The sequence below is a fragment of the Corvus cornix genome, chromosome 8 (genome assembly GCF_000738735.6).
Source record: "Corvus cornix cornix isolate S_Up_H32 chromosome 8, ASM73873v5, whole genome shotgun sequence".
NCBI classification, from domain to species: domain Eukaryota; kingdom Metazoa; phylum Chordata; class Aves; order Passeriformes; family Corvidae; genus Corvus; species Corvus cornix.
Genome location: NC_046338.1, coordinates 9604308 through 9630604, shown reverse-complemented (window position 1 = coordinate 9630604; position 26297 = coordinate 9604308). Strand labels below are relative to the sequence as shown.

Below are 26297 nucleotides of genomic sequence, written 5' to 3'. Positions count from 1 at the left end.
GACTGCTTTTGCCTTCAGGAAGAATCCAGTGTTTGCTTCCAAAGCCTATATATCCCAACCAAGCTCAAAGAATGTATCTGAGACACAGCTTTCCTTCTGTACACCCCACACTGACCCAGTCCTCCTCTTAAAAGAAATTCAAATCATTCCCTACAATCATGAACCAAAATACCAGGAGATGAATGCCACCTCCCAAGTCTGCTGGATGGCTTGGATCCTGTGCACTGGCTGCTGATGGGTGCTGGATCCACGCCATGAGAGCAGGAAACCCAGCACTGCTGTCAGGACTTACTGGTGCTTCTGAGTTCCTCTGCTTTCACACTGCTTGCTTTTGCCCCACATCTCCCTCTCTGCCTATCCATTCCAGCTCCCATTCCCATTCCAGCTTTTTCTCAGCCTTGACCTCTCCAATACCTCCTGGCCCTCTCTGTAGTACCTTACTGCACCAAAACAATCACTCTACACCCACACCTCAGGAAGACATTCTTCCCAGGTTTCATGGATCCCCCCAACATCAGAGCTGCACCAATCCCATCTAACCCCAGCATGTTCCACCATGCCTGGTAGCTCTGAGCTACTTTCTCAGCTTTCATTTTCTGTAGGCCAGGCTGGCACCATGGCAAGCCCTGGGCTGATGCTCTCGGAAGATCGGAGGGAACAAGGTACCAAAGTCGCCACCACCAGATGATCCTTACTCCCTTGGAGTTCTGGCTGTTGGATCCAAGCTCTCCAGCTGCAGCTTCTGGCTGCCCCCAGCATTCTACCCACCAGGAAAGACCAAGCAGCCACAAGTCACTTTTGCTGGTGCAATGACACCCTTGCAGCCTTGCTCTGTGCCAGGCAGCACACTGCTGGCTTTGTCCCCTTGGGGAGGAGCACTGAAACCCACCCTGATCTCCTCCCTCCAGCTGCCGCTCCAGACGCCAAGCATGGAGGTGCCAGACACACGGGATGCTCTCGCTGGCACACGCTGCCCTTTGCAGCCGAGCCACAGGAGCAGAAACGTGACCCACTTCAGCAGGCGGAGGTCAAGTGGGGAGCAGAGCGGCAGGCACACCTAGGCTCTGCTTGGACTGAATCCTTCGGGAACACGCGAGCGCCTTGGCTGCGCTCCAAGACTCCATCATTACTGGATAGTTTGCATTTCCTTCTAGGAAGACAGCCGGGAAGATCGGCACGCGGTGCACAGCCTGCGGCTACAGACTCCTGCAAGGAACAAAGCTCCGATGCCCAGAGCCGAGTGTGCCAGACAATGGCCGGTAATTTTCTCTGCCATTCAGGCTCTGCAGGAGGAGAAGGAGCACCCCTGAAAGCCTTATTTTACAAAACCAGACAACGCCCTTGCACAAGGGGCATTCCCCAGCCAGCCTGGTGCAGAATCAGCTCCTTAATCCTACATGCTCACCATATAAACATGGAAAGAGGAACCCTTTGGGTGACCAGAGGCAGGTGAGGAAGACCTGATGTTGATATGAAGCTCAACAGACCTCTCCTCAAAAGAAGAAGGGGCAGGGGAAAAAAAAAGGGATTTCCAGAGGGACCATTCTTGCTCCAAGGTGTAATAACCTCAGGTGTCCAATGCACACACTGGGTTACTGTTTGGGTTGCAGAGGCTGGCCTGCCAAAAGCCACCTTGTCCCCAGCCTCGAGATGAATGAAGGCGTGACCCAAGGGTCTGAACTAAACACGGTCAAGAAATGCACATAAAACTCTATGTAAAGCACAGCTTGAAGAATTACAAATTCCAGGATCAGTGATCCACTATGAATGCACGAACCACAGCTGGGAAGGGCAAGATGGGGGACAAATTTGGATCCACTTCAACTGGAGACCCCAGGATTCCTCTCCCACAAACAGACTCCCATAGCTGCAGCCCTTCCTCCCCCTGGAGTCAAGTAGGTCTGCAGTGTAGCTGGTTGCACTGTGGCTGTGCTTCTGGCAGGACCAGGAGGCCGAAACTTGCAACACTGTCCAGGATCAAGAATCAAAGCCCTGGACATCATCACTATGAACTTGAATGTGAGGGTTTGGAGCCTTTCTTTTCAGAGGATGCAACATTTATGAGTTACAGATCACCTTAAGATCATGTCATCATATGAAGGCTGATCTGCATCCTCCCCCAGGGTGAGACAAGGCTGCACTCCTGCTTGCAGAGGTATTTACTCACTTGTGACCAGCTAGGTAGCCACAGGGGTGTCAGATAGGTGCCACCCGCTGTGGGGTGACCAACATGTCTCTGTTGGCTCAAAATCACACACTGGAGTGCGTGAACTTGCACAAGTCTGAAGGGAGTGAGAATTTTTGCTTTGTTTTTTTTTATAAACCACTTGTAAAAACAAGAAGCAGATATTGAACTGGAGCCAACATCTGTATCTTTGTAAGACTCTCAATCACAAGCCTTTTGCTGACTCTAGAGCAATAAATATTCAGAGCCTTAAAAGCTTTACTTCAATCTGCTTAGGAGAAAGCAGCCTCAAACAATGGCCAAGAAGGGATCTTGCCCAGCCTCAGCTTCAGTAGATCAGCTCAGAGAGGGAATGGCATTCACCAGATCCTTGCAGCATCACAGCTCCTCATTCTTTTGTAGTGCCAAAAACTGAGGGACCCCCTACAAAAGCCAGTTACTTAGAGCACAACCACCCATGTGGCCCAGCAGAGGAGACAAAGGCCTCTCCCAAGGCAGGAGCAGGAACGAACAGATAGAGAGAAATGAACACATCTAAGATCAGAGCTGCCATCACCCCTGTGGTGACAGTGAACCTCTGGCCTTACTTCTCTACATGTGGATTCAGCTAGTTCAGATGGTATTTTAGGCTGCATATGGGGCTTTTCATCTTTGGAGCACTTAACAGGCACGTGTTAATCCCTGCAACGCCCTTCCGTGGCAGATAAGTGTTCATTATCTCTGCTCACCAGCTGGTGGGACTGGCACGGTGGGGAGCAGCTCATTGTTGCAGACCTTGGGCAACCTCAGCTCCTGGCCTCCTTGAAAAGACACAGCAGGAGATCCTCAGGAGCCTGGGCCACATCCTGGGCCAGTAGAGCAGGGCTGGGCCAGGCACTGTCCCCCAGATTTCCAGGGGAGGAAGTCAAAAGCATCTTCCGAGCACAAAGCCCCAGGACGCATCTCCACTGCCTTTGTGCAGTAGGTCAGAACAGTGGCGCTCATTTATTATGGGCAAATTAATGCCCACGGAGATTAAAGCTGTATCTCCCGCTGGCTCAGCCACATCTGACTTAGTGCAGGGCTCAGGCTGACACTGTGTCCCCACGTGCTGGAGGAGCCACATCCCCACTGCACTTCCCACTCCACAGGGACCCAGCACCACATCCTTGGCTTCTCCATTCTACTCTGAGCTGTGCCTTGCGCACCGCCAGCCTGTCAGCTCTGCCTCTTCCTGCCTGTTGAAGCCAGTGTTGGATAGATAAACACATAAAGAGCTGAAGGCAGGATGGGGACACCCCAGCCATGTGGTCCCAACACCCATGCATTAATGTCAGTGTGACACTGCCAGCTCTCTCTGTGCAGCAGTAGACAAAAGCAAAGGAAGGACATCACCATGGGTACTAAAACCACCACCCCAGCCCAAACACAGAGTCAGGGTCACCTAGGGAGGAGGGAGGAATTACCGTGCACTTGGTTGATCTCCGAGTTGGATGACAGGATCTCATCAGCCAACTTTTGGGCAGTGGGCAGCACCTCGGTGTGGTGTGCTGTGATCAAATACTGAACAAACTTCTGGAGCTGGTCCCTGTTCATCTGGAAAAGGGTCTCTGAGATGGGAAGACGGAGTTTGACCTGGTCTGGCTTGCGGATCCTGTACAGTGAAAGCGCCACGACGTGAGCGCAGTAGAAAATGTCCTTGTTCCCACAGCCGCACGTCACTGAGGTGATTTTGCAGCGGTCAAAGCTGATGGCCACCTTGTAGGTCATCTCTGGTTCTGTCGCAGTTGCTGGCTCTGTTACTGTTCCGCTGAGGTGGAACCCTGGAGAGGGAAAGAAGAAGAGAGAAGGGTCAGGTTAGCTTCCCTCTGACCACAACCACCCATGCCAGCTCTGGAAGAAGGGAAGGCCAGCCAAGGCTGCATGTGCGTCTCTCTCATATACCAAGGAGTGCAGCACCCAGCACAGCCCATGTCCGTGGCTTACACCCAGCAACACCCAGCCCGTGTATACAAACACACTTCTGCACCAACACACACACAGAGCCAGACTCATCGGCGAGTTTATTTAACAGCCAAACCCCCAGGGGAAGAGCAAAGCTGCTCAGTTCCCATTTGTTTAAGTATCTCAGACTGTTTCTCTCCTGGGAGTCATTTCCATCCATGCCTCCCTCTCTCTGAATTTGCAACTCACATGAGTGAGGGCTGGTAGGAAAAGGCCACGTCTGCTTTTCTTTGATGAGGCAGACAAAAAAACCCACAAACTAAATGCAAAGCAATTCCAACTTTCGTGTCTCAACCAGGTAGAGTGCTTCAGGGCATGGTCACAGCTCTGAGCTTCACACAGCGGAAACAAGGAGAAAGGACAGAAACAATGAACAGTCCAAACCATGGCTGCGGAAAAACAGTTCCCTGAATTCCACAAATCGCTCACACCAATGTTATGGTGCTCCTGATAGTCCCCACCATGCAGAAAGGGGGTGCAGTGCCTTCAGGTACAAAGTGTGAAGAAAAGCCCCAGAAGTCCCAAACATGGGTGAGGAACATGAAATGGGCTCAGAAAGTCCTGTGGGTCCAAAGAAAGGTGGATGTACCAAGCAAGTGAGGGACGAAGTCAGTCAGATAAGACTGACTGATGGATGCCTATCAACTTCACTCTTAATTGGAGCCTCAGGGAGTCCTTCTCACTATCCAGCTGCTGAGTGGGTCCAACACCAACACTTTGCACTTGCTCAGCTACCTGGAAAAGGGATATTCTTGTTTCCCACACTCATCTGCCTTGTTCCTCCAAAGAGAATGACGCTGTACCAGGAGGTTAATTAACATGGCCAGGGCCATCCGGTGTCCCCCTGTCAGAACATGGTGTGGGACCTGGCACCCCACACCGCCCATCCCAGTCCTCCTCCCCGAAGAGGATGCTCACTTTTCTCCATGCCAGTGCAACCTTATTAAGCCTGTGTATGTACAGGTCCCTGCAGAGCCTGCCATCCCCCCAGAGAAGGCAGCAGACAGCTGAGAGCTCTACAATTAGCGACAGAAAAGGAGGAGTGGGGGGGGTGAAGATTAAAATACATTAACTGCATCAAACCCTTGTGTGTTTGCCAGCTCTTACAAAGGCTTTCGGAGACAAATTCTACCAGAGGTTTTTAATAAATGGCATCAAAACCAGCTATTCACTGCCAGTCTCTTTAAAGCCATGCCAAAAACCACATTCAAATCTGATTAAGCATCAAGGAGGTCTGCTTTTACTTTAGTGCTGGGGCGGGGGAAAAGCAGACCTGTTCTGCTGCCATCACCCAAAAGCCACCCCATGTGGCCAGCAGAGCAGGAGGGGAGGGATGGACAGCCCTGCACTTCCCTGCTGCTCGCAGGCTGCCGGGAGCAGGAGCACGGCTGCGGAGGTGCTGGGCTCGGCGCCGCAGGAGCAGCACGGCCAGGGGCTGACGAGCCTCCCCCTCCACACAAGCCCGTCCCCCGGCAGCCAAACTATATAAATCCTGAGGATAAACTCCAAAGTGTTTATGTTTTACCACTTCTCTGGTTTGCAATGCTTGGCAGGCAGCTCCAACTCACTGCCAGTTTCTCCCTAGTTTACTTTTTGAACAAGTTAAAAGGATTGGAAACTGCGTTCCTGAGCAAGTATGTATGTATATCCTCGTATGCACGCCTGCAGGCACACACACACATATATAAAACACTCTAGGACAAATTACCGGCCATAAACACTGCCTTGAAATGCTTACTTTACAGGACCATGGGCCAGACCCCACTTGGGGCTAACTGGTGTAAGGCTGGAAGAACTCATTTAACCAAATGACCTGTTTCAGACAGGTATAAGTCTGAAAATACATCAACTGAGGTCTGATCCAGCCTCCCAAGAGAGGAAATTTGTCCAGATACTTCTCAGGCTATTTTCAGGCATCCCAAAAGCTGTGCTCTCCCATCTGCTGCAAGAGCAGGTCTTCGCAACTCAGAGCTGGTCCGCACATCAAACAGGGCCATTCAGTATGTCAACAACTGCCAAGTTCATCTGGCACTCGAGCCCCAAGTCAAGTGTTGGTTTAGATTTTAGCTGTGGTGACAGCAGGTCTATTTAAGATAAACTAGGAACTTTACAAAACATTTATCAAAAGTTGAGTCAGAAATTAAACATGGGGGGATGGGAGAGAGAGGAGCTGGCAGGAACAGAGGCATTATTTGTGAATATTTACATTAATGTGAGGTCAGACTGCAGCTACCACACTGCAGCCAGTTCTACAGCACAGCACCCATGGCTGCTGAGCACAGCAGCTCAGCAGTGATGGATATCACTGTCCCAGAGAAGAGTGGCGGCTAAAAGGTGGGTTTTGGTGTGGTTTCGCCATCATCCATTGAAGCACACACTCCTGCTCCACAAAAACCCCTGATGCTATCACTGAAAAGCTACGGGTAACCCTGGAAAAGTACAGCTGTCACTTTACCCTCCTCTCTATTCATCCCACATCCTAGAAGAAAGAAGTGTCCTAGGAGCTGTACCAGCACTCCAGTACAGAGAAACAGTCCTGATCACTGACACAGGGTCTGGATAGCACCGAGAGCAAAGACATACTCTCCTCTGTGTCCTCGCTGTACATTTCAATTTAAGACACTCCTACAGCCCAGTGCTTATCTAGGACTTCATCTTCTGTTCTTAACATAAGCTAACTTGGTGTTTGAATTGCTGCCAGCAAAGTGACAGTGCCAAGGCTTGAAAACCATGGAAAAGAAATAATAAAATACCATCTTTGTAACTACGGACTCATTATGCCCCTCTGGAGTCTAGCTTTGTCCCAAGAACAACGTCGCCTTCTCCCTGCCCCAGAACACCCTCTCCTACTTTTACCACAGAAGCTTCCCAGTGGATGTCTCTTTGATCGAGGTTGCAAAAGGAGCTGAGTGTTCATAACTGCCCCAGAAAGAGCACAGAAAGGTGCCATGAATGTTCATGGGCACACAGGGCACGATGAGCTCATCTCTTTCTAATCCCGGCCATCCAACCCATCAGATGGGGACAAAACACTGGAGCGAGGACCTTCCTTGTATTACTGCCGCAAGACACAGCACCTCTGATTTAAATTAAAACAGACCCTAGAATTGTTTTCCAGAAGTTTTTGAGCTCCACACTGGTAAGACTTATAAATTTATCAGGTGGGCAGCACTCTCCTCTTTGGAGCTGATAAACCCTGCAGGCTGGGAGGAGGATGGATCCACAAAAAAAAAAAAAAAAATTCCCGGGAAACAGTTATGAAGGATCAAGCCTTTAGCAGGGGCCCCAGTGAGGGAGACTTCGCTATTAGGACAACAGCATTAATACCTCAAAAGAAGCATCTTTAACCAAGATGGAGAATTCTTTGATCTCTAAACCTACCTGACCAAAACGAATTGTGCAAACTCTTCCAGTTCTGTAAGAGCAAAGAGTCTTTCAACTGGACATCTTTAACCCAGATATCCACATGCCAACCATCAGGAGAAACCACTAGCCTGTCCTGCAGCTCAAACCCACCATGAGACCAGCTGCAAAGACTCCTTGTCTTGTGTCCTCCAGCAAATCACTGAAGGTAAAGCCAACATTTAGGCTGGTTACATTGAAATACCTGGAGTCTGGAGACAGGCAGACCCCCAAATGGAAATTTAAACCCCAGAAACAAGCAAAACCAAGGCACAGCCCCCTCCCTTCTCATAACTGTGGCACCAACACCTGCAAGAGAGAGGAGGACTCCACAGCTACCACACTATCTGGGAACCTGAGTGCTCAGCCCTGCTCCCTCTGGCAGTTGCTGCTCACAGTCATCCCTCAGATTTCACACTGCAGCCCAGACAGAAGTCACAGTTGTCATTCACTAAGTTGTGCCATTCGGAAAAAATGAGCTCTTTCTTCCCAGGCGTGGCGGTCGCCTGCCTTTCCCAGAGTGCTGGCACTGTCCTGCAGGGGTGGAAAGCACCACAGAGCAGTGGCCATCTGCAGGACCTAACCCTGAGGATGCTGCACTGGCACTGCTGTGTGACAGGACGGGGGTCAGTAACGCAGGGGTAACATGGGGAGCATTTCTTCACGGCACTGCGGTTCTTCCATCTCCTCCACAGGCTTTTCTTTGTCTTTGTGGAAATCTTGAAGGGGGGCAAGGAATGGCTCAGCAGAGGGAAACATGCACCACATCCATGCCCTGAGCATGGACCGCTGGTGGGATGTGCCTGGATACTGTACATAAAGAACTCACACCCACACCTGGCTGTCAAAACCTCAAGTAACCTCCTAGTACCTGAGGCTGATATTTTGGGCAGCCTCTGTTAGGAGCAACATAATGGAAAGTCCATCCACGCAGCTTCCTGAAGGCACCACCCACATCCCCTTGCATCATAGCCAGAGATGGGCAGCTGCAGCAGAGAGCAGCTTGGCTGTTCACTGCTTTTGTACTCCGTTCTCAGCTCCCAAGATTCTCCACCTCTAGCCAGGCTAACCCCACTCCAAATCTGTGTTTGGGGAGCTCTATCTTCAGGCAGGCAGGAGCGCTGTGAAACCAAATGGGAATGAATACATGGATATTTATGGGGCTCAGCAGATGTGGAGGAGGTAAACTGAAATTCTCAGAGCAAGTTGTATACACTAGGTTAACATGACCCAAATATATTTTTTTTAAATTTCCAAACCACAGCGGAAAGTTATTTTAAACTAAAGTGATTCCAAGCTCTTTAGTGATTAAACGGACTGCAGCTCCAGCTCCTAGTGGAAAAACCATTTGTTTTTCCACTGTGTGAAAGCCATAACTAGCAATGAATAATAATTGCCACACCGAGTGTTATTTATAAGCCATTCTCCGTCACATTTCCATGCTCGAAACAGCAGTTTTCTAAACATGAACTTAAAATCGGTCAATATTTGTAATGTAGACAACACCCACGGGAGGAAGGTGTCAGTGTACTCGGGCGGTGGGAAGTGGAGGTTAGTAAAATCTCCCAAAGCTTTCCTGCTTCTAGATCAATTCCTCCAGCCGGCTGATGCTGACAATTGCTCAGTCCCTGACCTTGCAGTTGGAAAGGAGATGGGCTCATGAACTCATTTGCACATGACAATGCTCCAGCAAAGTGAATCATCTGCCTCCGATAGTAACAAGAGTACGGCTGCCCCAGCCCTCCCGGGCTCCATTCAACCAGCACAGGGCTGGCCTTTTGTGCTGCCAGTGCAAGAAAGACTCTGCTGAAGATGTGTGCAATTAAACCCACTTTTCTTGTTGCTCTTTTGATTCAGCGGCTCAATGAGAGGCACCCTAGGCAGGTGTTGTCACACACAGATAAAATGTGCCTTTTCAGAGCACTGGCAGACAAAAAGAAAGAGGGTAAGGCTGAATCAATTGCCATTTCTCCCTTGCAAAATAGGGAACCCGGGCTAGCATCGAGTCAATGAGCAGAGCTGCTATGAGTTTCCATCCTCCCTCCTCCCCAAAGCTATTCTGTTTTGTGACCGCAGGCAAAGGTGCTGCTGTTGAGACAGACCTTGGCAGGGATGAAGGAGGCAGGCAACGGCTGGCCAGGAGGATGCTGCCCCAGCAGAACGCAGCCGTGCTCCTGATGCTAAACGTTTTCCCCCTGCAGCCCTCCTCCCTGTCCCCACCATGCTCCTGTCCTTGCCCAGTCATTATCATCCTGGAAAAGCACCTCTACTCCCACAGAGCTAACAAAGACCATTAATATCACCCCAGGAAGGAGCCATGCCCGCAGCTGAGCTGCCGCAGGAGGAGTCGAAACAAAGGGATATGGATGAGTTGGAGAGTATGCACCATGTCTGCAAGGGTCCCCACACATACCTACAGCCTTGGGAACCAATTACCACAGGTTTAGGAGAAATACTCTTCTATCACCTCTCCGGGTAGGCCAGGGAAGAAGTAAGAGCTGCAGCTGTAGAGAGAGGAGATGCAATGGGGCTGTTTGTGCTGGAGGGAGCCGTAAGCTCCTCTGAGCAGCTGAGTAAGCTGGAGGGACGCTCTCTCTGCCATCTGCTCTGATCCCACAACACCTCCTGCAAATGAAGAGTCAATCCGCTGGTTTCTATCCGTGTTAACCTCTAATCATCCAAGAGGACTGGCCTCTGCCTTGCTCTTTATCTGAGCCAGCTAATGCGTGAAGCACACTGCGCTTCCCATCTGCTCCAGCATTACTAGAGTTAAAGGACAAAGCCATTTCCCTGTCCTGAGCATTCACTTACACAGATGCCCTTGTATTAACTCAATTTCCCAGTGATTTCCATTATTACCCTTACGAGATTTCTGGTGTTTGTTTATCTAGGAGCCTGAAATGGAGGTTTTTCCCCTCCCCCTACCCAGCTCAGGGGGTTGGCTGGCCCAAGGCCATGCTCCAGACAACTAGTCCCAATCTGTGACCCAAAAATATTCCAAAATGTTCTCTATTTTCTCCCCAGCCTGGAGTGCTCTTTGTTGCCCATCCAATTCTTAAGAACCAGGTTTTTTGGGTCTTTGTTGCCAGCCCCAAAGCCAAGACCACCCTTTCCAGCCTCACCTTCCACAACCTTCCAACACCTGCCCACAAATGGGTTTTTAATCTATCCAGACGTGCAACCCTTGCTCTGAAGACATACAGTTTGGGCAAAAAAGGAGAAAATACAACTGGTTTTAAAGCTTGGACTGATTTCCTCTGCTAAGGTATAGCCTTGCAAGCTGCATTCCTCTGCTAGCAGGTCAGATCCAACTCAAACCAATCCAAATGATGCTCCTGAAACAACAGAAAGGGGCTTGAAGAGACGATGAGTTCACTGCATCTTGGCTAACATGTGCTGCCCACGCAATAACTAATGGCAAAATGCCATCAAGTCTCTGCTCTTTACTGCTACAGTATAACTTATAGCCATCTTGAATATAAAGACTTTTCTTACAACAATCAGAAATGTGAGAAAGATGACGATGTGCAGTACACTACCAGAAACAGTGAGTGCAGCATTCCTACAGTCAAGAGAGAAAAAGTAACACACTTCTGTGACCATCCCCAAAGCATCCAGCCCTCTTTTCTCTGTGCTCACAAGTGGCTATATCTGAACAAGGAGCAACATGGTTCCTTGTTACAGCTCAGGTGTTTGCTCAACAGATGCAGGGTTGTTTTCAAGCATGAAAGAAAGCATCCACAGGGAGGAAATTCGCTTTTGCCAGAGCTTCCGGGCTCGTGCGTGCCATCAGTTGAGGCTGCCACAGAGCAAACCCGGCCCCGTGCTGTCACCACCTCGGCTGCCTCAAGGAAACTGATGGGAGATGCCAGAACTCACACACGAGGCTCAGCTGGGGTCATCTCCTGACTTCAATGAAGCCACCCAGATTTCCAACAGCTGGGAAATGGATTCTAGCACATGAAAGGGTTTTAATTAGGAACTGCCTCTTATCCCTTCTTGCAAGTGTCACCATGATGGGATCACTGAACTTCATCACAGTCAAAAGCAAGCGGAGCAGTGCTCTTCCCTTCATTGCCTTTTTTATGTGGTGATTCACAGAGCCCTTAGCTCCACAAAAACATAATCCCAACCCTTAAAGCTCTTATGCCAGAGCCCTTAACCTGTTGCTCCTGGCTTAAGGGCTCCTTCCTGAGTGCCCTCTGCTTGTGGAAGAAGTTGATCCAGAGTCATGGACATCCTTTTCTCTCAAGGTATCTGCTCGCCTTGCTGACCTGCTTTTCTGAGACATAACCTCCCTCCTGAATTGGCAGCTTTTCCAGGACTTAGCCTGAGGCTGGGGAGCAGCTTTGGATTTTGTCTCCATATACACAAAGATAAATTGCATTCAATGCATATTTTACCATTTAAAGCCGCCTCAGGAGGGGGCCATCTTCAAATCAAAACACAAACTCAATTTACCAATATAAAAAAAAAAGCAAAACCAAGCCTGAGAACCTCCTAACTTGTTTTCTTCCCACATTTTGGTTTTGCATAGGGCAGGACGAGCTTAGCAAGGACCAGAATCAAACGAGGGCATCACACAGAAATGGAGGGAAGCAGGACACCACCCTGATCCTCCCTGAGACACCAGACCTTAAAATAGCAGCTCTACAATTTATAGGGAAGTTATTAGTTATGATTTTCCTGGCCCTCAGATGCCTTCCAAGGGAATGAGGCAGCCTAGATTCAATACGAAAATCTGCTCCAAATTCTTCCCCAAAAAGACATTTTTTCCACTAATAGCTCTTTCATTTTTAAGAGAGCATAAAGTCTGACTTTCTAAATCACTGGCAGTGTTGTTAAATGAACATTGTATTTACAAAGCACTTCGACAGCATTTGTGGTAATGGTCTCAGTAGCAAATTTGCTGAAAACTTCCTTCTGAGAACTTCACTTTTAAGGATAGAAAAGGGCTCTGCATTGAAATTGCTTCCCCAAAGTGGAAAAAACTCTAAGGTGACACCATTTTTCTATTTCTGCTCTCCATCCTCCATTCAGGAGCTGGGCACAGACCCCAGGAGAAGGCACCAGAATGACTCCCCTCTTCTGTTGACATTTACAGCCATTATTTAGAATAAACCCACCCTTTTTTTCTTTTCCTTTTACATATATATATATTGAATTTCACTACGGAGACCACAGACACACACTTTATATTGTAGAAATATTATTACACTTAAACAGCTTAGCTCACTTCAGTAACTTCACAAAAACTTAGTGGTTTCCTCCCCTTTCTGGCCCCCAAACCAATAAAGCTTAAATTTCGGAGCTTATTTGGGCTGCTCCATATAGGGAAATTATCTACTCATTGCAGAATAAATTATTCAGCAATTGCTATTCCAGATCAGCCTCCTCTGCTGACATTTTACTCCAGAATAATTTTTGGAAACTCTATGAGTACATTTCTGAAGAAAGGGACCTCAATTCCAGGACAGGGAGTTATCCAAATACCTGCTGGCACACCAGTGGCTGGGCCCTGACCAGAGCCATCTCAGAAGAGGTGGTGAAGGGTGGTGTCAAGTTTGGGAAGACTGACTGCTGTATTTCAACACCCAGCAAAAATTGAGGTGAAGGAAATGCACAGACCTTGATTTTGTGTAGAAATAAATGTTTTTCCAGCTTTCTTTCAACTCAGAAGTTGCAAAGCGAAAGGAACCATCCAGCAAGAGGCTGGAGGACTTTGCATCACAAGGTGTAACATTTAGAGGGTGGCACGGCTTTTATCCATCATGCCCATAAAGTGTGTTGAGGGTATTTGAGAAGCACCAACTCCGACAATGGAGAGCCCTTACAGAGCATCCACACGTGCTGGGGCAGTTCCCAAGCCCAACTCAACCTGCTGGTGGATGTTTTACGCCTCTTTCACATCGACCAGATGTTTTTTGGGTATCCTCCAGTTCCAACAAATTATGCATCACATCCAGCGCTATGCAGACAGCTACAAAGTCAGCTCCACGGAGCCCAGAGGCCATGTCTGAGCAGCCAGACTCACAGCCATTTCCTGGGCATGGCCACTTCCCCAGGCCCCACAAATGATTCCCTGGTACAAACACCACCACGCACAAACCTCAACACACTTCAGAGGGCAACAGCAGAGCGTGTGTTCATGCATTGTAAGGAAAATCAAAGAGGGATAAGACCAACCCAAGCAAGGCAACCATATAAAAGTCCTCAGTTGCCAGTATGCCCTCTCTGGTGAGACCCTGCAGTGAAGTTCTGGTTCATGGCTGCCAAGCAGTCAAATTTCTCGATTCTGCATGACCAAAACCCTCTGCAGAACAGTCAACACGCTTTAAATAACACTTTAAAAACCCTTTTGATCACGTCAGTCTCCACATGACCTTTCTGAGAAGTCAGGAAGGCAGCAGGAGGTCTGCAGAGCAGAGACTTCCCCAGCAGCCCTCCTCGCTTGAAAGGAATGTGGTTGGGAGACAGATGCCCGACAAAGATGCTCTCCTGCATCACCAATTTTCACCATCTTTAGCATGCAGGCATTTCAGGAAAAGCAGATTCCCGTGCAGTGATTTTAAGCCCCTCAGTACTCCCCTTTCTCCTTCCAGACACACACTGTCCCCAGCATCTCCCAGCCACACATCACCAACCTCTGCTTTAGCAAGGAGCATGCAACTGGAAAGTTGTCCCAGAAGATCCACCATGCACAGGAAAACATGAGCCCTCCAGCTTTTCAAGTCCAAGATGACTCCACAACTTCACAGCCTTCAGAAACACAAAGGGCCACAAAAGCTGATACCCAGGGAGATGGGAGCCATCGCTCTGCTGGCTCGGGAGCGGTGTACAGGCTGCCTCTGCGAAACTCATGTTTCTCATTAAAAACTTCACAGATTTTTTTTTTTCCTCCTGGAAAAACATTGTTATTCAACCCACAGCTTAGACTGCAGGCTCCTCCGTTTGCTTTTGATGCAGTGCAAACATCTAAAATGACACCGTGTAATGACAAGACCTGTCATCAGGATGGCTGGGGCTACAGTAGAAAGAAAAACAAAGGGACGATCCTTTTTTTCTCCCTAGAATTCAACACAATTAAAACAAAAGGAAACCTATATTGTGCAGTTAATGCTAAATATACAGGATTGGACAGAAAAGGGAAAAGTGTGATGTGAAACATTTAGTGGTGGTTTTCTCCCATTATGTGCCATGAGGCCGTTTTGGCAGTGGATGGAGTCTCCAGCTCGTCTAAACACAGATCTATCTCACTAATTAAGTTCTATTACAAAAAGGAAGAGTGAGAGGGAAAGGGAGAAGGAGAGAGAGAGGGAGTGGGAGAGGGAAAGGGAAAGGGCTGCAATATCCCAGGTAACTATCTACTGGCTGGCTGAAATACAACCTGAAAGCCTCGCTGGGGTGAAATTCCACCTCTGCAGCCTCCTGAAGCTCCTGGTTACCCCCATCCTCTGTGGGACAAGCCAGACACTGCTCTCCAGCAGCGGACACAGCATGTGCCAAAGGGTTATCAGCACATTTATCTCAATTTGGAACTGGAAGCAACCAAAAATGCACTGAGTTCAGCATAATGGGATAGAAATAAAGTAAAAAGCAAAACCAGATGAGCAACTAGGAGTTGACTTCTCTCTTCCTTTTGAAAAGGGAAGCCAGTAATTTGAGAGAAGGTGGTTTTACCCACAGTCTCAGCAAAGGGTTTTAGGAGTTGCCCAAATTACCACATAACCCAAGTATTACACAGTACTCCCACTTAAGAGATGAGGAAGCATTGTGGGGAAATCTTCCCCTGACCCTTGAAAGCAGGTCCATAGGCACCCCCGGAAAAGGAGGAGCAGCCACACACTGGGAGTGACGTGTCCTGGCTTGGAGTTGGTCTCTCTCCTGGTCAGATGGCAGAGTGCACCTGGGGAGCTGCACCCTGCTGTTTTCCCTGCTCAGTGCTGAGCAGGAGCAGAGTCCCTCTTCCCCTGTCTGGGAAACCAAGGCAGAGGCGTCCGGCAGCAAATCAAGGGCCAGGGGGACTGTGGTTGGAAAGTAGTGAACAAGTATGCAAGGAGCCCATGCTCCACTGCTGTCTCTCCATGAAGGAAATCTCCAGCCCTGCCTTACTCCCAGACAACCTTCTAGGGCTCAACATGTAGTATCTGCAAGGTTTGGGGTAAACTCCCATGTTTGGGCTTTCCAGGAACCACAGCCACTGACTAAATATGGTGCTCCACTGCAAAATAAATTGCTCAGATTAGAGTGGTCAGGGCTGATGATGCCCTCACTAAGATGACACCTGCAAATGTATCTGTGCAGATGGACTCCATACTGTCCCGATGCTGGATACTGCTCACCCCACCTCCACAGCTGCTTAGCAACTCCCACAGTTTGCTGCACCAACTGTCTGTCAGGCATTACATACCCTCACACTCAGGTTTTGCACTTGAGGAACAGACAGGAGATAACACAGAGGCCATTTTCTCCTCCAGGAGGTGCCACCTCAGCCTCTGCTGGGCTCTTGCAAGTCCCTGCCAGGATGCCAACCTGCAGCGCACGCCATTGAACAACCACTACCAAACCATTTGCAGTGGAAAAGCCCCAGTCTGTGGAGGTACAGGAGAAGCCTGGTTATCACAGGCACTTCGAGAAGATGCAAGCATGATCTTGAAACCCCCAAGGTACAGAAATTAAACTCAGTTTTCTTTCCAAAGCACTTTTGTCATGGCTCATGGCTTCTGAGTTACTCAAGTTGCTCAGTGAAGTTAACGTCAGCCTGATGCACAGCCAGACTCCACCGTCATCTCCACATTCCCACAGAAGGGGTATGCATGACACTTAGGCCAAGGTCACCTCCAAGCTGAACACAGCATCACCTCTGGTGGGTGTCTGAAGGAAGCAGCTGTGGGTTTCTGCCATATACAGGGGGCTGAGACCTGACTGGCACCACACACCAATGATGATGCTTGCCTGGAAGAGCAACACTGAGATTACCCAGTGATGCATAGGGAAGATGTGTCTGTCCAGTTGTGCTGGGTTTCAAATTTACCTAGAGCTAAAGGAGATGAGAACCTCAAAGTTCCCAGCAAGACCAATTTAATCTCCCTGAGCCCTTGCTCAGAGACCTACTTGCTAAACTTTACACCCAACACTTGTGTGCACAGGGAATAGTCAACCTTTATGGGCTCTGACACCAATGCACTCACCTCAACAGCAAACAGTCCTTCAACACAACACACACCAAATTAAAATGATTCCAACCCTCAGCAGCCTCTCTCTCTGAAGAGCAACTGCCATTACTTATTAATTTGCTTCCTCAAGATAAACAAGAAATTTATTAAAATCTGAAACAGACCAGGAGTGCACAAGGCAGCAGAGGGGGAGGGGGTTGCCACTTGTCTTTAAAAAATAAATACCTCTATGCTAGATTACACTTTCCACTTGCTGTTTCCCCCAGGAACCAGTTTCCACGCTGTGCGTTTCCACTGCAGGAGATGGAAACCCCCCAGACTTCTATGTTATGTTGAGGGCTCAGTCCTTTTTGAGGGGTGGAAGCACCAGATTTTGGACCTAGCAGATGAAATGCAAATAAAAATAGACATTTTAAAATAAAAGTTAAATGCACCTGAGTGATGAGTGCATCTGTCTACAGGCTGCTCTCACAGATCATGACCTTGATATCTTGCAGAGGAGGTGTAATCTTTTAAAATCAATGCAGTTCCTTGTTCAGAGAAACTGCTCCATTAAACCTAGAGATGAACTCAGTACGGATGGAGAGACCAACACTTCCCAGGAGAGCTGAAAGCAGAGTCTCACTCCATTCAGTCAACAAGCAGGTGATGCTCGTGGGTGGAACTGGAAGAACAAAACTCTTCAGTACAGTTTCCTACGTCATCTACAGTGAGGAGAAATGGTTGGAAGGATGACAAGGAGCAGAGTTCCCTTCATGCTCACAATGTACACTTGCAAAGGCAAAACATCATCTGTGGATTTTCCACCCATGCAACAGCCGCTCCAACAGCCTTGCTTTCATACATCCCCCCTTGTTTCTCCAGTCACAAGGAAAGAACTAAAAATGGCTGTTTCCAGCCCAGTAAGAGTTAACAATTGCATCAGCACACTGGCCCAAAGGAGAGGTAAATTATGTCCATGCTATATCCAGCATTTATGCAGACAGAGTGCATGAGAGATAAAAGGGAAAGAAAACTCACAGCAGATAGTCAGGACACCTAAAATACAAGTGGCAGGTCTGCAGTCATGGCTGCCTTCAGCCCTGATGGTTTGCTAAAAATCAACCTGATTTTCAAGTGAGCAATGCAGAGCAACAGCACTGAGGATGCCTCTGGGGCAGTCGCAATCTTGGGGCCTCTAGGATGCCATGAAGCCCTTATTTCTCAGCCTTCCCCTTAATGAAGGTGTGAAACCTCACATTAGCATACTCATCATCTCCAACCACACTACTGTAAGAACCACAGCTTTGAGAGCTGTGTGTCACCAAGAGACATTGCTGGATTTGGGCAATGGGTATGAAGTGTGTTGGGATGAGACAGCCCCAGACCCATAAGTCTGAGTAAACTAAACTAGAAAGAAATGAAAACCAAATCCACTGCGACCATCACAGATTCTGCTACGCTCAGCCAATCCCAACTGTTGTTCCCTTCTCCTACTGACCCCTGGACCGAAGCAGACACGTGGGGCTGCCCTGGTCACACCTTTGCAACCCTCAAGCCACATGCCTGGGAAATGCTATCTCAGTTCAACACCCCTGGGAGACGTGATGACTGAAGGGTCACCAGTTGACACCTCCAGGCTGTCCTGCAGCAAGCAGACAGATGAAACAGCATGGTGAAAGCTGGCACAAGTAACAAAGTCAGAGTGGGGCAGTCCAGCCTCCTGCTACTCTCCACCTACCAATGTTCACCCAGCTCCTCCACACCCGGGGTGGGCTGCAGACATCACCCAGTATCCAAGGCAGATACCAGATCCAGCTACTGCCACTGAAGATACCAATTAAACTCACCTTGAAATTTTTGGCTTCCTGTATCTGCGTCAACTGGATAGTTAAGCTGACACCTTTGCCCATTCTCTTTGCCAACAGATCAATCTGCCTCAAATACAGGAGACCTCTTTTTAACACTCCAAAGCTAATGAAAAAAATCCCCTCTGGTGAAAGGAAAACACTGGATCAGAGAAGTTTTATTAGCCCTTAACCATGCAAAGCTGGAAGCTCGTCTCCTGTTTAATTCTAATACTCCAACTCTGTTAAACATTAACTGTATAAATAATCAAATACTTCACATGACAGAGTCATACTTCCAATATGGGGCAAATAACCCAGAGGGTAATGAAGGGTGTAGTCTTCTGGTCTGAAGCATTTCCAGTGCTCTCCAAAAAGCAGAACAAAGACAGTCCCTTCCCCCTCCTGTGCCTTCAAAGCAAAAGCTCTGATTGACTTAGGGAGACCACATCAAGCCAGAGCAGAGGCATGCAAGTGGCATGTATCTCATCATTCCTCTCTGCTCCAGAGACACATGTGAAACCACCAGCCACTGTGTGGTCTCAGCCTTGTCAAACAATCTGCATCCACTCCTAAAACACCCAACTCTCCCTGACCCCGCTGGCTGGCAAGCTCTGAGCATCCTTCGCACCCTTGTTCCATGCTGCTGGGGAGGTGATGCAGCACCAACCACCCAGCCCACATCACTCCCACACGCAGATCCTTCCACCAAACCGTGACATTGCTTCTTCAAGATGAGTGTTCTCCTGGCAAGCAGCACTTGAACAAGACAGGAGCTCCAGCTCTCCAAAAGCCCGTGCTCTTCCACCTGGCTCAGAGGGGCCACAGACTCACTCAAGTCCACTGAAAATATACCTGGTTTCCATTGCTTGGATCACAACTGCCTGGCACTTTTGAAACTAAGCTCTCACTCTCTTTGGGCTTTGGTTTCCCTGACTGCAAAGCTGGGATCATGTCCCTTCTGGGACTCACAGGGGTATTTTAAGGAGCAGGCTGAAGTTCGGCTCATTAGGAGATGACTGGTGCATTTGCAAAATGCTGTGGAAGAAAAGATCTATGAAGGAAAAAAGACTGTTTGAAAGACGTTAAAAATTAAAAGCTGCATTAAAAATATATAAATGTGAGGCTGGCCATTCCCCTCGTCCAAGGTCAAGCTAAGGTAATTTTTTGAAATACGTAATCATCTGATGTCCAGGACGGCCTCAGTTTAGACTGATGCTCTCACTTTAATGCTGACTGAAAAGCTTCAAGTGATGTTTGACAATCAAAGCAGCAAGAGCCAAATGGAGAAAAGTTTGACCCACCACCCTGCCTAAAACTGCACTTTCAGTACTTCTGAGCTGACTTCGAAAAACCAGTATTGGCTTTGGCAGAACCCAGGAGAGCCATTGTGCATTAATTATCGTGCTCGCTCTGCAGACAGACACACAAAAGATAAAGACAACTGTGAGGCTTGTTCAGAACAAGGGATCCAGCACCATCTCAGCACAAGCATTTTCTCCTTCAAGTGTTATTCAACCACCCAGATTCTGAAGACAGCCCTTGACTGAAGGCCCTTTACCTACACTGTAAGGTAAAGCACGGACTCACCACAACCCATGTGATTTTTGTCCACATTGATAAGTTTAGGTTCAGCACACCACCTGAGCTATACAAAAAAATCACCTCTACCAAGCACAGTCACTACACCAAAACCTGCACTGTTGAAGGAGTCAGCAGGACTCCTCCTATGAGCTCCATGGACAAGAAAGGACCCACCTCCACCACTGCATACCCAGCCATACAGCTGAGCAGAGCTGTATAGTCCATCATGACACCTGTATAATATTTAGGCCAAAATCATACTGTGCTGGGCTTCCCCCAGCAAGACCCTGATTTATCTCCTCCTCCTGCTGGGATCTACAAGCACAGAGAAAGGCTCTTGGTTTCTAGAACATCAGCTGTGGGGCTGGGGGTAACCAGGTGTTGCATTCCTGGGGAAATGCTTTCCCTGGTCAGCCCATCACTTTCCATTTGCTCCTCTCAGCACCCCCAAGAAGCACACAGAGCATGTACAAGAGCTTAAGACACCTCTCAGAGGCCCCCATCCTACCAGCACTGACTGGAATAGCTCAGGCTTAAGCCCAGATCTTTGCAGACACAGCCCACCCCACACGCACAGAGCTTGAGAATATAGAGATTGAACATGAAGGGGAGAAGAGTCCCAGATCCTTGGAACTTGGTCCCTTCAGGAAGCCACATTAGGAAGGGCTTACCATGACTTTACAACACCTGTAAGCAGGTTTTAGCAAGTAACTCAGATGTCATTCAAACTACTGGTGCAGCACCAGAGGAAGGACCCTCTGTGAGCATTGGACATGAGCGTCTCAGTCCCTCCTGACTCCTTCACCCACGCTGACACACTTCACAGGCAAGCTGCCCACGCCTGGAACAAGCAGTCTGCTCCAGGGCCGATTCCCACTGCATCTCCCATCCTTATTTAAAACGGGAGCTAGCTGGTTTCCCTGTTGTACATGGTGCAATGCCAGCCACGCTGAACAGCCTTCATGTAAAACACAGCCCACTGCCTTTCCAAGCCAAGGGGAAGACATTCTCCCAGTCTGCAGACAGCAACTTCAGACACCCTTAAAGCCAAGCTCTTGGTCTTGCTTTCCTTTATGAAGCAAAGGTAGAAAAAGAACCACAACTCCCTGACTCCTGCTTTTTCTGCCAGCTCCTTCAGCAAGATGGAGCTGTATACAGACCTCCTCCATCTCTGCAGCAAAATCTTCTAAACAAGTCACACCAAACAGGGACATGGAGATGCCAGGGACATTTCTGAAGGACAGCAGCCATTGATAAAAGTCAGTGTTCAGCAGATTTCCTATCAGAAAGGTTAAACCTTGAAGATCACTCCCTGAAACACTCATCCCAAAGGGAAAGATAGGTTTTAAGGTCAAACAAAAGAAGGAAATTCACCCAAGTTGCCATGTCCTGGCCTGTGGTGCCATGACTTACATAGCACCCAATGGAGCAGCACAGCCCTCCAGCTGCTGCTTGTCCCATCCCTCTCCATTCCTGCAGTAAAAGCACAGAGAACCCAGGAAAAGCAGGTAAGGCTCCTTCTGAGGAGAAGCAACCCCATTCCTCATGGAGCTGATGGAAAAGCTCTGCCAGGACTACGTCCAATGGCAAGAGAGCTCACACTGAGGGCTTAGGGGCAGCATTTATGTAAGCTTTTCTTGCATGTATGCTCTCCCCAAGACCTACCATCACTTCCCTTGGAGACACTCAGGTCACAGAGCAGGTGAAAGAAGCCCCAAAGAAAGGCAGAGTCAGCAGCATCACATTGCACACCTCTGAGATGCAGGAACCTAGAGGCTGGAGGCACCAAGGCAGAGCTGCTGCCGCCAACATCCTCCTGCACCAGCCACCCACTGCTCCAGCACCACTGGCAACAGGCAGCCCAGACCTGGAGGTGAAGCCAAGAACCACAGCAGGAGAAGGGCGGATGTGGAGACAGGAGAACCAAGGGCTCTTTGCCTCCCACACAACCACGTAACTGCAGCCAGAAAGCCTTTTGGACTTATGGTTCCTTATGCTGACAGAAAATTCAGAGCTGAGTTTTACTCCTGACTTGCAAATCCTAAAGAGGAGGAGGAGGAAAAGGGATTAAAAAAAAGCCAGGCCATCTGCTCAAGGGCCCTGCAGCAGAGAAGAGGGCTGCACATGGTGATTCTCCAGGCAGAGCCCTGGTACGACTTTCAGGTTGACTTGGCCATTTGATTTCTTTAGTTCAATCCCAGACCCAGATGTTTCATAACACACACTATCAAGTGTGTACATGTGAGGAAACTACCTCCGATTTGAATATCCCTGAGACCACATTGCTCTTATTAAACACACTCTGCAGAGCTATTGCTCCATGCGGCATTAACAGTACAAGACGTTCTGGTAGACTACAAAAATTGGCCCATAAAAAATAAACACTTCTGTCTTACTAAGGGCATCTGGAAATGACCCAGAGAGCTTGTCTATTTTCATTGGTAGCATTTTTGTACAACAGAAGATAGAAACTGGTTGGGAGTTTTGAGCAAATGTTCCTCAAATGCTTACAAGGAATCCCTGAAAACACCGGAAAACACGCCACCCACCCAGCTCCCCACAGACAGAGCTGGAAGACCACACTGCGGTCCCATTTCATGCAGGCTTTACCCCACTAACTATCCTTCCTGTTGTCTCTCAGTAAATCACATCCTTGAGGAAAGAAATTTGTCTCAGACACAGGACCCACCCACTCCCACAAGCATCCAACTCCACCACAGCACACACGTGGTAGGGAAAGACAGGCCAAAGGAATGGGCAGGCTGCCCTTTACTGGGATGCTCCTTTAAGAGCAAACTTTGGTTCTGAAAGAAAAACCCAGTAACATCATTTGAAGTTAATGCATTGATATCTTTGCACTCCCCAGGGCTACAAACTTCCACCCTGGCAGCTGGACACACATCAGCTCAAATACAAGAAGCATGTCAATCCTTGGCATTTAGGGACGCAAAGCTGAAACCTCCCTTTGTGTGCCAGAGGTCTGTGGTCATTTTTGGAGCTTCAGCCCATCTGCAGACAGCAGCATGACTTGCCATGCTGCCATCACAGCACATCAGTTGGGAAGCAGGAGGTCCAAGAGCTCCGCTAACCTGCTTGCTCTGCTGCAGAAACCAACCAGAAACACTCGCATCCCATCAGAGATGGGGTCCCGAAAGAGCAGACAGGAATAAACCACAAAGAGATAGCATCTTCTTCAGCAGCTTCTTGTCTGGAGACACATTGCTGGTGACTGGTTTCTCAGGGCTCTCCAAATTCCTGCTCCAAGCTTAGAGGACTGGAAACAGGAATGGTGGAGTCATCCATTCCAGATCTTACCCAGGGACTGTTCTGATGACTGCCTGGCTCCTTCCTTCTCAGCAGAACACTTCAAAAATGAACCAAAACAAACTCTAGAGTCATGACACTTCTCACAAGGCAGACTCCAGGCTCTCCAGCCAGGCCCAACTGCAGACGCCACAGAAGTGTATTTATTTTAAAGACTATTTGAGCTGGAGTTTGTGAGAGAAATGATCCTCTTTTTAAAGAACTTGTGGTTTTTGTAAAAACCGATTTTAGCAACAGTCACATTTCAGGCTCTCTTTAGAGAAACCATCTGCTGATCATCTGCAAGCATTTCTGCAGCCCTCTGCAAGGACCGTGCACAGGAGACATGGCATCCGGTGGAGGGCTCTGACTCCAGCTGCACAGTTAGGAAATTTCAGAGTGACACAAACTGACCTGGTGTGTCCCTCTTGCACAATGCCATCCCATGCTTCCTCCTGACCCTGGGAAGTCTCCCTCCTCCAGCCACTGTGCCGTTTTCTACCTTTGCCTAGAGCACCTCTGTATTCCAATGTCCCCTGCCAGGCCCAGTCCCACCTGCCTGCCCTGCTGTGATTAGGGACACATTCCCCACTCCGTGTCTGCTCCCCAAAGCAGCTATTAGAGGACAAGACACTCTAGTGACAGGAGTCACTGGCTGGGGATGGCTGGAATCCAGCCCTGCCTCCCTGGGGAGCCATGTGGGAAGGAGCTTTGTCCATTGTGAAGGCACTTGGGTAATTACCAGCTGCCGGAATCAAAAAAGCCTCTGCTGAGCGCATGCAAATTCCAACTTTTCTTGGATTTGACCACGTTTGCAGAGGGACAGCAAAGACATCTTGCAAAATGGGCACCTCCTCCCCATTCCCCTTGCACTGAGCGTCACAGCAAGCTCTAGGAAAAGCTCCCCTGACTTCTTCAACAGGATGAACACAACATTTTTCTCCAAGCTTACTCTCCAAAATGGCAGGACCACTTTACAATCTATTTTTTTTTTCTCTCCCCAAAAATCAAACCATTTGAGGTTGACATCCAGCACGGAAATTGAAAGCGTGGATGTTTAAAACGCTGAGAAAATTACAAGCAAATCGGAGGACAGGATCTTATCTCATGAACTGTCGGACAAAGCTTCATAATAGCTGGTACCACCAACACTACCTCCAGTAATCCCCATCCTGAGGCAAACCACTCCCAGACACCTGCTTGACAGCACAACAGTGCCCATCTCCACTCGTGCCTCACCTCTGCCGACGCTGAAACTGAAGCAAACTGGCAGCAGGATAATTCAGGGGAAAATTACATTTTCTGTATAGCTTTCATACGTGACTATATTTAGCAGATGGAGAAACAAAGTACATGTATTCAGTAAATATATATTTTTATAGCTGTAAAATTATAAACACATATGTATGTTCCAAGGAGATCTGAAGTCTATTTTAAGAAGCTCTTCACATGCGGATCATTAAAGCCTACAATACAGTTCCTTTGCCATATTATAATAAATATGGAAAGCGAATACACACTTCTCAACTCTTGTAGGTCACGAGAGACCTAAAGATGATCTCGTTTCTCTTCTGGTCGCTCTCTTTAGTGCTGCTTCAAAGGGAAATTGGTCTCATATGTGGGTTGACTGTACCTCACAGCATCATTTTGCCTGCAAACCTAATTTAGGGAGCTGCTGAAACACTGTTACATAGGCAAGCATCAATTCCAGACCTCGGAAACCCACAGGGTCAACACTGGAAACTAATTCCTCACCTGACAGGCTGCTAGTCTTGCAAGAGCAGCAAAACTAGCATCTTGCCACCTCTTGCATTCAGGAGGTATTAATCACACTTGCATCATTCTAGCTACTGGAATTTCTGATCCAAGTTGATTAATTTCCTCCCCATGCCCATTTCAAGCTACTCACAAGCTCAGGGTTCTGCCTTTGGGGAGGGATGCTGAATTTCTCTTCCTGCTCCCCGCATGGCCAAAGCCAGGAAACAGGACAACTTTCTCCACCTTATTTCCTCAAGACTTCTGCCCCTGGGGAGTCAACAAGGTTTTAATCAGCACCTGGCACTGTATCTATCAGATATGCTAATAAGATTCCTTACCTTAACAAACACCCTCAAGAGCAGACTCATCTATCTTAATTGGTAAACGCTTCATTAATAATGCAGCTGAGGAGTCTCAGAGCTAGAAATATAAATAGCAAGTTCTGATGCAAGGGCTTTTTTTTGTTCTCCAAGTACAGATTCAGAAGGAAGGTCTCTGTCGTGCCCTGCTGCAGACACAAGAGCCCTTTGCAGCGTGCACAAAAAGCCTCTTTTCTCTCTCTGAGGGGTCCAAGTTCAGAGCATCCCCTTCCAAAGGAGAAAGGCAGGCATGCTGGAAGGCATTCCTGGGCTGGGAGGCACTCAGGAGGATGGGAACCCATCAAGCACCAACACAGAGGTCAATGTGGACACGCTACCAAGACAGTGGCTTCCAGCCACTGATCGATGACAGGAAAAGCATTAAAACGCCTCTTTGGTTAAGTCACAAATTCCAGCCCTATGATTAATGCTGCTCTTAGCCAGGGAGCAAAGCAAAGGCTCAAACACCACAACCAGAAGGGACATCTGAAGAAAAAGATCTAGTGTGTCTGAGACTATACATTCTGCAAAGAGATGACCCCAGGCCCACCATGCTAATCTCCAGATCTCCATTTTAAGGACTTAGCCAAAACAAGGCAGAAGTCTCTGAAACCCAGCTCTACTCATGAATTCCAGGCATGTTGAAATAGTAGGCTTGGGTTCTCCTTTTTCTTACAAATTCATTCTGCAGACAAAAACCCAGACAATTAGGGATTTTAAG

At 48.4% G+C, this 26297-nt stretch overlaps 1 protein-coding gene across 1 annotated transcript in view; it reads right to left on the bottom strand.

Moving 5' to 3' along the window:
* ZSWIM5 (zinc finger SWIM-type containing 5) overlaps nucleotides 1–26297 on the bottom strand; it is a 97519-nt gene that overhangs the window by 26202 nt on the left and 45020 nt on the right. The window contains exon 2 of the mRNA XM_039555931.1: nucleotides 3631–3987. Coding sequence (XP_039411865.1) covers nucleotides 3631–3987 — 357 coding nt within the window. The remainder of the gene's footprint in view (nucleotides 1–3630; nucleotides 3988–26297) is intronic.